At 54.0% G+C, this 11,199-nt stretch overlaps 5 protein-coding genes across 5 annotated transcripts; 1 reads left to right on the top strand and 4 right to left on the bottom strand.

Moving 5' to 3' along the window:
• Window positions 1–577: 577 nt before the first annotated feature.
• Window positions 578–1,240, bottom strand: COCCADRAFT_30301 (uncharacterized protein; the record flags this gene model as incomplete). The annotated part of the gene is made up of 1 exon (XM_007719062.1): window positions 578–1,240. The coding sequence occupies one exon, from the start codon at window positions 1,238–1,240 to the stop codon at window positions 578–580; it is 663 nt and encodes a 220-aa protein (XP_007717252.1).
• A 296-nt stretch (window positions 1,241–1,536) lies between these two features.
• COCCADRAFT_9188 (uncharacterized protein) lies at window positions 1,537–3,043 on the bottom strand (the record flags this gene model as incomplete). Its single annotated transcript, XM_007719061.1, has 2 exons — window positions 1,537–2,838; window positions 2,915–3,043. The coding sequence occupies 2 exons, from the start codon at window positions 3,041–3,043 to the stop codon at window positions 1,537–1,539; spliced, it is 1,431 nt and encodes a 476-aa protein (XP_007717251.1).
• Window positions 3,044–3,943: 900 nt separating this feature from the next.
• COCCADRAFT_30299 (glycosyltransferase family 8 protein) lies at window positions 3,944–5,937 on the bottom strand (the record flags this gene model as incomplete). The annotated part of the gene is made up of 4 exons (XM_007719060.1): window positions 3,944–4,120; window positions 4,212–4,899; window positions 4,948–5,846; window positions 5,905–5,937. 4 exons carry the CDS (start codon window positions 5,935–5,937, stop codon window positions 3,944–3,946), a joined length of 1,797 nt encoding a protein of 598 aa, XP_007717250.1.
• A 1,220-nt stretch (window positions 5,938–7,157) lies between these two features.
• On the top strand, window positions 7,158–9,119 carry COCCADRAFT_109134 (uncharacterized protein; the record flags this gene model as incomplete). Its single annotated transcript, XM_007719059.1, has 1 exon — window positions 7,158–9,119. One exon carries the CDS (start codon window positions 7,158–7,160, stop codon window positions 9,117–9,119), a length of 1,962 nt encoding a protein of 653 aa, XP_007717249.1.
• Window positions 9,120–9,219: 100 nt separating this feature from the next.
• On the bottom strand, window positions 9,220–10,974 carry COCCADRAFT_9185 (uncharacterized protein; the record flags this gene model as incomplete). The annotated part of the gene is made up of 1 exon (XM_007719058.1): window positions 9,220–10,974. The coding sequence occupies one exon, from the start codon at window positions 10,972–10,974 to the stop codon at window positions 9,220–9,222; it is 1,755 nt and encodes a 584-aa protein (XP_007717248.1).
• Between the last annotated feature and the right edge of the window lie 225 nt (window positions 10,975–11,199).

Raw genomic sequence — 11,199 nt, 5'->3', positions numbered from 1 at the left:
ATTCACACCCTCATCCTCGAAGACACTCACGTCTTCCTTCCCTCTTTACCCCTTACATCCACAGTAGCATCCGCATCAGCGACGCTATCCTTTCACCTTACGAACCTCGCGAGACTGCTTTCCTGCGCGCTGGTAACGAGTAGTTGTTCGACGAGTGCACGGTACTACAGGCCGGCGATGCTGCTGAGCTGGGGGAGGGACATGGGTGAAGTACGGATTGCGCTGAGGAAAGTGGAGGGGAGCAAGGTTGGGGCGGGGATGGGTGTTGAGGAGGTTGAAGGGGGGGACAAGGGGGAGAGGAGGGAATGGTGTCAAGGGTGCAAGGTTGGGAGTGGGAATCAAGACGGGGGTAAAGGGTTCGTGATTAAGATTGGTAACGGTGTAGAGATAGAGGACAAGTAAGTAAGTAAAGGAGAATGCTTCGATTTCATGTTTATTTTTCCTTTTCCTTATAATAGTCGTATATGACTTTCTTCTATAGATCAAACAAAGACCTCATATATCCTTCCCCATCTCCATCAAAAAAAAACTCATACAAGATCAACCCCATCTTTTTATTTTATTTTCTCTCCCCCTTTTACTCATCCCTCCCCCACCCCATCTTCCTCCTCCCCCTCTCCTCCCTCGCCTCGCGTCTCCTTCCCCCCCACTTCGCCCTCATGCCCTCGTGCTCCCGCGCCACCCTCTCCGCCTTGGCCTCATTCTTCGCCACCAACCCCACAAAAAACTGACTACACCCAAACTTGTCCGCCAGCTTAACCCTCGTCCACGTATCCGGATCTTCTGCGCGTAATTGCCTGATTTCCGCAACTTGCTGTTCGGAAAGGTGGTATTGTTTGTCGTATGGTTGCCGGACTGGAGGTGGTAGGGCAGAAGAGGGTTTCGGGGGTAGGTGGCTCGAGGTTTGAAGGGGTGTCCCCGGGGAAGCGATGGGAGAGGTGCGTGAGGTGAGGGCTGTGCGGGTGAGTTGGTGGTGCATGTTGGCGTAGAGGGTGCGGCGCTTGTCGGATTGAGGGAGGAATTTTAGAGGCGTGTGGTGGACGCTGGGGGCGGAGGATGGGGGGTTGAATATCAGGGTTGGCGACGAGGTGGATGGTGTGTAGGATGGTGCCGCGGGGAGCGCGAGTAGTTTTCTGTGTCGTCGGGTTGTGGATTCGAAGCGTTGTTGAGTCCGTGGCAGGAGGGATGCGGGTTGCAGGGTCGATGGGCAGACCCGGAGGAGTGGTTTACATGTTGCCATTGTGTTGGTTGTGCAATTGGACCTTGGGGTGTGGTGTGGCCCGCCGGTGCACAAGATGGGGTTGATGCGGACGTTGGAATGTTGTGAGGCTCAAGGCCGAACTTTTTTCGTTGTTCCGCCCCGATGTGGTTGGTCAAAGCTGCACCGCACTTGTGCAATACAGTGGTGCGCTTGTCAACCAAGCTTTAACAGTAACTTGTATAAAAGGGTATATTTTTTTAACTTGTTCATGTGCTATCTACAACTCAATAAATGTCACCCAGAAAATCCTGCAATGAGTTGCGGCTGCTATCCATCTAATCACGCTTCATCTCGCTTGCAACGTAGTGCAGGTAAGCACCCAACAACTTAGTGCCCTCAATATAGTTCCTCTTGTCGAGCTTCTCATTAATCGAATGGGCTGCGTCGGTCGAGCTACCCATTGGTAGCAACAAAACATTCTTGCCAAGCTCCTCTTGGAAGGTCAATGTGACGGGGATACTTCCACCCTCCCTCGTCATGTCAGGCTTGACGCCAAACACACGCTCAACAGCCTTTGCGGCAGCAGTGTAGTTGGGGTGGTTGGGGTCCTCTACCCACCACTTCCCGCAGTGTACGACGCTAAACTTCATCGTGTTCTTGGACTTCAGCTTGGCAAACTCGTCATTGATGTGCTTCTCAACCAGCTTCGTCACTGGGTCAATCTCCATGTTTGGTACTGTTCGGATCGAGAACTTTCCAATAACCTTGGCTGGAATGACAGTCTTGGCTCCCTCAGAGTAAAAGGCCCCCTCGATTCCGTGAAGGGATAATGAGGGGTATCGCATCTTGGACATGAGTGCATCCTCCTTCTTGTCGTGAATCGTGACGGCACCGCCTAGTGACTCCTTCAGGCCGTCCATGGTAAAGGCAATTGGTGGGTAAAGCGCGGCCTCCTCGTCGGTAAGCGGGGCAACCAGCTCATCGATGCCCTTGATAAGAATCTTGCCATCCGGTTCGACGAGCGAGTTCATGATGCGCACCAAGTCAGTCATGGGCTCGTGAGTCATACCGCCGTAGACACCAGAGTGAAGATCCTGGCCAGGACCAGAAACCTCAATCTGGTAGTAGTTGCAGCCACGGACACCGTAGGTCAAGCAAGGCTTCTCAGTACCGAGCCAGTAGTTGTCCGAAATGCAGACAACATCAACATCCTTGAAAAACTTCTTGGCCTCTGCGCGGATGGTGTCGTCGAGTCCTTCAGATCCATTCTCCTCCATACCCTCGAAGCACATGACCAGGTTGACAGGCAGCTCTACGCCAGCCTTCTGGTGGGCCTCGATTGCGTTGAGCCATCCAAGCACTGGGCCCTTGTCATCGGTACTGCCACGTCCAAACATGCGACCCTTGTCGTCGATGCTGAGTGTGAAAGGATCCGTCGCCCAGCCATCCGACTTGTTTGCGGGCTGTACATCGTAGTGACCGTAGACGAGGACGTTGAGCTTCTTGGGGTCGTTTCCGTAGCGACCCAATAGGCAGGGCGGGAGGTCGAGATGCTCACGACCAGGCTGCTTTCCTAGCTCACGGAGCTCGACAGTGCCACCAAGAGCCTTGATCTGCTCGGCAAGCCAGTGTCCCATCTAAACCACAGTCAGATGCAGTGTTCAGACGGCTCACACGTGCTATGATAGCCTTATAAACAGCTGGCATACATACCTTGACGACATCAGGCCTCCTCTGGTCCTCGGAACTGATACTGGGGATGGCCACCGCCTCCCTCAGCCTCTCGATGAAGGTGTTTTGCAAATCATCGACTTGCTTGAAGTAAGGGTCTAGGTGCGCCATCTTGTCGAATCCGTGGTACAGATAGGGCCAGTCGGCGTTGGGTATGCGTTTGGGGATGGAGTGTGCAACGCGTCTAGGTGTTGCAATAAAGCCAGGCGACGATGAGGAACAAAAAGGCTGCGAGGGACAGAAGAAGCGCCTGCGAGTTTGATTGTCGCTTATTCGCGGTCTACGGATTGGTTGGAGTTTTATTTGGGCAGGTGGTTGTGTGAGGGCAGCAAACCGAGGCGCGAGCAGAGGGAGGGGCAAGCGGGGCATTTTGGATGACCTAGCTGGGCCATGGGACCAAGGGAGAGGACACACCAAACGGCACAGACGCCAGCTAAAGTCAAGCTCTTTAGTGCGGACCCACCGTCGGGGCGTGCATGCATATGCCATGCATGTGCCGCAAACCCTGCATCCGAGCGTACCATACATGCATACTTACGTGGTACTCTGTATAGACGGCGTTACCAGCGGCTATCTCTCCACGTCAACTCTAGATCCTTGGAAAGAGACCAACAGTTTTTTCCTGAACAAGCGGGGTCGTATATGATAAAAAAGGCGATGCTCATGCTCATGCTGATTGATATGACGACGAGTAAAGCAAGCTAATCGCTAGTCAATGCAGATGCAGATGCTCATGTGAGCTCGCCAATGAAAGACAGAAGAGAACAGCAACGCCAGCAAGGCTAAGTGTAGAATCGTGATAAAATCCATGACAGCGAACAACAACATAAGGTATATGACTTCATCGCATCGTCTGGTAAATGAAAGTGACGAAACCCTCCAATCCTCTCATCATACTCGTCCTGAACCCTGCCATTTTTACTCTGTAATTTTGGTTGGACTGACAACATACCCCTTAGCCTTGACTGAGGGGCCGTCATCGCCAAAGGTAGATGGGGTGACCATCGTTGCTCAGACCTTGACCTGCTCGCCTACCGGGACGTCACCGCCGTCAGGTCCCTTTGCAGCATCCCCGACAGAATGCTCTGGCAGTTGGCGCAGTGGCGGGTCAGGGTGTTCGTCCTTCTTGAGGTGCTCAAATTCAATGAGGGATGAGCGTCGTAACTGGTCAAGCTTCTCCTCGGGATTCTTCGCATGTCAAAGTTAGTTCTTGTCATATCGTGTCGTCGTTGGAGCAGTTGAGAGAGTGAACAGGAAGAAGGAATCATTGTTGACTCACCCATTCGGTCTGGTCAGGCACACCTGTCGCAGAAGGTAATTCACCTGTCTTGTTCTTCTCATCACCCCAGAACATGGGGCGGCGGACAGGGGCTGGTGTCACAGGAAGGCTCGGCCGCTCGACAGCAGAAGGAAAGTCGGTTATGATGAGGCTCTCGCGACGACCTCGCTCAATCGTGGGCGAGGCGATATCGTCTGTACCCGTCGTCTTTTGGAGAGCCGCATTCTTACCACGTTGCCCGTTGAGGTCGGATACGGCGCGTACATAATTGTCGATACCTGGAACGTTATCCCATGCATTACCAGTGGCGGATTGCCATTGCTGGCCCGAAGGCCTTTCAGGTGAAGGCTCCTTCTTGGCAGCCTCAGCTGCCGTCTTGTCATCGCCTTCGAAGTGGGTAGTGGAAAAGGGATGCGTTGGTAACTCAACAGCAGGAGTGGGTTCTGGCGACCGGTCTTCGGCAAAGACACGCGTCGGCTGGGGTCTGTCGGCAGCCTGCTCCCATGGAAAGATGGGGGGAGGCAGGTTAGCAGGCTCTGGCTTGTTGTCTGGTACTTGGTACCACATGTCCTTGGGAGCATCTGGATAGGCACTTGGGGCTCTAAAAAGGGAAGGGTCGTCGCTGAAACCATAAGTCTGGGTTGGGAAGTTGGCGGCTTCGGGCTTCGATTGGGATGGGGGGCCGGACCTATGAATGTTAGCATGAGGGGTATGAATTCAAGGTGCAGGTACGTACTTGGTTGGGTCCCAGGGGTTCTCGAGAGTTCCTACATCACTTTGGTTAACATTTTGCACTTCCATTTCAGTTTCAATAATGGGTGGCTCGGTGGGGACAGAAGAAGCTTCTGCAGGGGGAGGGACAAAAGAGGAAGAGTTAATGGCTTCACTTTGCGTGCCATGTGTCTCACCAGCTCTCTGTCCATCTCCAAAATGCTTCCGGTGTACTGCCCACCATCGTGCCACCAGCTCTCCATATACACCACTGCCACCAGGATGGTTGCCCGACCAAGGCTTGTTCTTGCCGATGAAGTGAACGGCGGCAATTTCGTGCTTGTAGTGTTGGTATGCGGGCTCCCACTGGTACTCGGCATTCGGGGTACAGTTGTAGGTGAACTTGAGGCGTTGCCAGGGACGGTGCTCGAAGTACTGGTTGAGTAAGCCTTGGTCTGCGCCGTCGAAGCTCTCACCAGCAGCTGCCATGGTCTGCAGAGCCTCGTATACACTCAGGTCTGGCTTGATGACCATGACACCGCTGTTGAAGGCATCTGGCCAGCCAATGTCTGGGGCTGCAGCAAACGGGGCGTCAATGTCGAACAGCTCGTCCAGAGCACGCAGGGCAACAACATCGGCGTCGAGATATACTAGCTTGCGGAATTGAGTCTGTTTCCATAGTGCAATCTTGGTGAAAGTGTATGCTAGGTCAGGACGCCCCATCAGGTAAAGATTGGCGGTATTGCCAGTGCGGATACGCTCCACTGGAATCACATAGTCGTACAGCACCTTGAGTTCTTCAACAGTCTGCTCAGAGAGCGTCTCGGGGGTGATGAGCACAGCCAATTTCTTCGTGGTTCCGGCATCTCGCAGGGAATGAGCCAGGACTGCTGCACCCGGCAGGTACGAGTCGCTCATGAGGAGCTGTGGGGCGTGTTAGCCAGGGTGCAATTGATTCAATTGAGGGCGCAAGAAGGCCTACCGTGATGTACACATCTTCCAGCGATTCAGCCATTGTTGCAAAGAGGTGAAAAATTGAAAATTGGAGTGAGGGAGCGTTCAGTCGAGGCGACCGAGGGGTAGTAGGTGTACAGTTGTCCGTGGTCTCCACGTCAGAGAGTCTAGCTGTAGATGGATGGCTTCGAGGCAAGGGCGTTGCTGTTTTTGTTTCCCCGCAGTAATATATCCAGACAGAGGGCGCGAGGGTGCCGCGCGACAGCAGCAGTGACACGACAGCACGAAAATTTTTATGTTGAGCAGAGACGTTGCGCCCTGGATTGAAGCGTCACGGCAGGGCAAAGGCGATTATGGAGAGGGCTATATCTGTGAAGTCCAAGCGCGCGAGGGCTGTCTGTTGGGAGATTGCCATGTCACAACAGACGACGGCCCAAGCAAGCGGGCGTTGGGAGCTCGGGCCTCTTTCCCACCTTCCCACCCTGGACCTCTCTCGACCACTGACGGCATTCGCGCGCCACCCACCCGTTGCTGCCATCATCGTGCGTCCGTCCCGTGACCCAGCCCTGCCTCCGCCCTCCTGTCGTGCTGTTCGTCTAGTGTACTGTGCATATGTGCAGGTACACAGGTACATATCATCTACCGACTAACCCCTCTGCTAATGCATCTCATCCAGACATCACCCCCCGAGTTCGCATGCTCCGGCTCCAAACTTAGCCCTGCGCCCATCGTCTCCGCAGAGCCCGCCCACGCTGGGGAACGCCCGTGCGAGCCGGCCCTTCACCGCCTCGACCAGCCAAAGCAACCTCCGCCTGTGTCACGCCCACACCCTTTCTTTTTCTCGCGACCTGCCCACTGCCCACCATCCCGATGCTCCAACATGGCTCAGCGTGTTTCGTTGACGAAGAATTGACACCCTGTCTCCCCTGAGCCCCTTCCCTGAACCCTTCCCGAACCCTTTCTTGAACCCTTCCCCGCTAAGCATGCCAACCCCGGACGTAGGAGTACTGCTGCCGCTGTCTGCAGCACAGTCGATTCCTTCACCTTGATCATGTCTCTCCATCGTGTCCGGCACAGGGAAAAATACGGCCGATTGGTTTATTACACCACTCAACGATTAGCGAGCGTTCTAGCTCCGATCGATGACCGCATGCATTCAGCCATGCACTCTCCCCGTCCACTAGTCGAGGAAGCATCTCTTCATGCTTGACCTCTGTGATAATTCTCCATTCTTTTTGTTCATTCCCTTCGTTTTCTGAGCCCTGGCAAACTCTACGCAACATGACAAAGTCGCGGGTCATTTACTGGTTCCGGACCGACTTGCGTCTACATGATTCCCCAGCTCTGAAAGCTGCCCTGGACCTTGACCCTGAATGTCTCTATCCTGTATGGACATGGGACCCACACTATGTCTACCGTGCCCGTGTTGGTCCCAATCGCTGGCAGTACCTCATCGACTGCCAAAACGACCTGTCCAAATCCATCACCAAGTTGAACCCAAAGTCGAAGCTTTTCCTCATCCGCGAAGCCCCACAAACTTTGTTTCCCAAGTTGTTCAAGGCATGGAACATCACCCATTTGGTTTTTGAAAAGGATACGGATGCTTATGCCAGAGAGCGTGATGCCAAGGTCATGGAGATTGCGAAGCAAGCGGGCGTCGACGTCATCACCAAGACTGGAAGGACACTGTATGATCCGGATGACTTGGTCAAGAATAACAACGGGAAACCAACAATGAGCATGGCCCAGGTACAAGCAGCTGCCAAGAAGATTGGGCCAGTCCCTAGACCCATCCCCGCACCAAAGTCATTGCCCGACCCTGGAGAAGTGCGTTTAGAGTTTGATCAGGAGAAGCCAGAAAGCCAACCAGATATCAACTCGATACAAAGAGATGGAAATGAAGCTTCGTACACTGCCCTGGCCGGACCGAATGGCGATTTTGCTGTACCTACTATGGAAGAGCTGGGTCTGAAGCCAGCAACAACACCACACCGTGGTGGAGAGATAGTGGCCCTGCAAGCGCTTGATAAAATAATCGCAGATGAAGAATACACAGCCACCTTTGAGAAACCTAATACTGCACCGACTGCATTCGAGCCACAATCCACTACTCTTCTATCTCCGCACATGCACTTTGGCTCCCTGAGCTGCCGTCTCTTCTATTGGCGCGCTCAAGATGTAGCCGACAAATACAAAGGAAAAGCCTCACAACCACCTACCAGTCTGACCGGCCAACTCCTCTTTCGCGACATGTACTTTGGCGCACAAGCATCACTGGGATATTCGTTTGGTCAAACCTACAACAACTCTCACTGTCGCTTTATCCCCTGGCATCTTCCTTCCAAAGTCGATACCTCGTCTGGCCTAATCACCGGAGAATACACAATCGACAATGCAGAAGCTGAGTCCCATTTCCAACGCTGGAAACAGGGCCGCACGGGATTTCCCTGGATTGACGCACTGATGCGGCAGCTCGCGCAGGAAGGTTGGATTCACCACCTCGGCCGCCACGCCGTTGCGTGTTTTTTGACTAGAGGTGGCTGCTACATTGACTGGGAGCGTGGCGCCGAAGTCTTCGAAGAATGGCTCATCGACCATGAAGCTGCGTGTAATATAGGCAATTGGCAATGGCTTTCTTGCACCGCCTTTTTCGCCCAATTCTATCGCTGCTACTCGCCTGTAGCCTTCCCCCAGAAATGGGACAAGGAGGGTAACTTTATACGCCGATACGTACCTGAACTCGCCAAATTCGACAAGAAATACATTTATGAACCGCACAAGGCGCCGATTGCTGATCAAAAGAAGTGGGGGTGTTTGATCAAGGGTGATGGGACTGGAAGTGGTGCAGACGCTGGCTCGAAAACATATCCCAAGCCAATGTTTGATTTCCCCACAAGAAGAGATGTTTGTCTGCAGGGCATGAAGAATGCGTACCATGTCAACCTTTACGGTAATTCGCCTCAAGTCCTTGATGGAAGCTGGCGTAAATTGTTTGATGATGACGCCGAGGGGCCGACTAAGGGCACAAAGGGTCCACCTGGTGCAATGGTCAAGCACGAAGACGACAAGGCAGATGCGCATGAGGAAGGCGGACATGAAGATGAACCGAAGCGTAGCAAGCGAGCGGAGCCGACGAGCAAGAAGGTAGATAAGAAACCAGTGCACAAGCGAGAAGCAAGTCAAGCAACGTTGGATGGAATGGTGACTCGAAAGAAGAAAAAAGATAGTGAGACCACGTCTTGAAGAAATGCCATCGATCACAATGAATAACATTCTATCCCACGCTTTCGTACATTCATCATCATAAGAACAAAGGGGTATCATCATCATCCAAAACTCTCCCTTACGCATTAGCAATCCTGCCCACCCCCACCACCGTCCAAAAGGCCTCCTCCCTCTTCTCCCTCTCCCCCTTACTCCCCCTCGAATCTCCCAACCCCCTCTCCTCGGCATTAACATCCACTTCGAACTCCAAGCGCACAAAGATGGGAATCTCCAGTAAATCATCATCGGGCTCTAACTCCTCTTCTTCGCCATTAACCTCATCCAGGAACCCCGGTATGACCTCAATCGCGACACTCGTCCAGTTTCTTCCTTTATCCCAAATCTTGCCGGCTTCAATCTGGCCTGTTTCGGCATTGATTGTGGAGCGGCGCGGCATGGGGGCGGGGGAGGATGAGAGGGCGTCGTCCCAGACGTCGGTGTTGGCGCCGACTTCGAATTCAGGGCAGAGGATAGTTACGCGCGACGAGACTCTGCCGGGGGTGGTGCTGCTGGTGGCAAGGGTGACGCGGATGGGGTCGAAGAGGGGGTTGCTAAGGTGGAGCAGGAAGTGTGCGGGGATGCCCGGGCGGAGGGCGTTGTAGTTGAAGGGGGGTTGGGGCTGAGGTTGGGCGGATTGGGGTGCTGGTGCTGGGACGGAGCCTGGGAAGGCGGGGACGGGGACAGGTGGGTTGGAAGAGGGTGGTAAGGCGCGGACGCTGAGGCGGGGGATGTGGTTCAGAGCTAGTAATTTGATTTTGTACCGTGTGGATGTGATTTTTGATTCGGGTTTTGCGAGGATGTGGCGGCAGGACCGACAGCGCTTGGAGCGTTTTGTGCAGAGTAGTGTTGGGATGGGTCGGAGCTGGTCGTCAAACTGTACGTAGGGGTCGGGCTGGGCGAGCTTTTGGGTGGGAGATAATGTAGCACTCCAGCCGCCCCGCTTGATACGCTCGATTGCTGCATTTTCAGCAGCGGGATCGTGTATTACCAGACCCTCCAACTCAGACGCTGCGTCTCTCATGGACGTGGGCTTGCTGCGCTTTGACTTCTTCGTCGACGTCGAGTACAAGTTCATAATGCGAGAATACGCTGTTGGCGAGGAAAAGTTCATCTCCAGCGGATTCGATGGCGTCTGGGCGTCCAATTCCGCCTTGTAGAACGCAGCGAGATTCGCAAACAGGTCGTCGCGCGAGGGCGGCTCGTAACCCCCCGCATACACAATGGCCGAGCCACGAGACGAAGCCTGCGGGTTTCTTGAATCTCTACGCTGAGCCTCCAGCTCCTTGCGTCTCTCTCGCTCTTTATCTCGCTCCTTGATCGATGGTATCGGCTTCCCTCCATTCGCTATGCGTGAAATCTGCGAATACACGCCCGTATGCTTCTCAAACTCGATGCCTGTCTCCACCGTGCTCCAATGGCAGTACGGACACGCGAGGATGTGGCGGTCTGTTGTGCTGTGGTCGACGTCCGGGTTCTCGAGCAGATTGACAATCATGGGCGATATGCAGACGGGGCAGTTGAAGCAGTTGCGCGTGCATCTGTTGCCGTCGCTTTTGACGACCGAGCTGGGGACTTCGAAGAGGCAGTTGGGACAGTACCAGTTCAGCGTTTCTTCGATTACGCATCGTGGGCAGCGGATTTGCAGGCAGTCTTCACAGTAGAGGAGGTGCTCGAGCGGGTAGAGGGCGTAGTTGGAGCGTGGGTTTCGTGGGTCGAGCGTCTCTTCTTCGTCGTCGGTTGCAGCGAGGACGTGCGAGGTGAGTTTTGTGCCTGCTACGCTGTTGCTGTCGAAACAGTCGCAGGCATAGTATGTGTATGGGAATGCTTGTGCCATGGTAATTTGCACGTGTTGCAATGGAAGGGTCTCGGTTTGGGATTCCTCCTCCTACTTGCCGGTCTGGTTGTCGCGTGGGGGAGTGTGGAGGTCAACTTTTGGACAGCGGAGGTACAGCTCGGTGGAGCCAAACGCCGATTGGCGGACTGCTAGGTATAGCTACTAGCAGCTATGTCGACGTAGTACTTTTAACATCTTTTTCTATCCACGCCTCTTTCTTTGAGC

The sequence above is a fragment of the Bipolaris zeicola genome, assembly GCF_000523435.1.
Source record: "Bipolaris zeicola 26-R-13 unplaced genomic scaffold scaffold_276, whole genome shotgun sequence".
NCBI classification, from domain to species: Eukaryota; Fungi; Ascomycota; class Dothideomycetes; order Pleosporales; family Pleosporaceae; genus Bipolaris; species Bipolaris zeicola.
The sequence above is the reverse complement of the archived record's forward strand: the minus strand, read 5'-3'. Positions and strand labels throughout refer to the sequence as shown.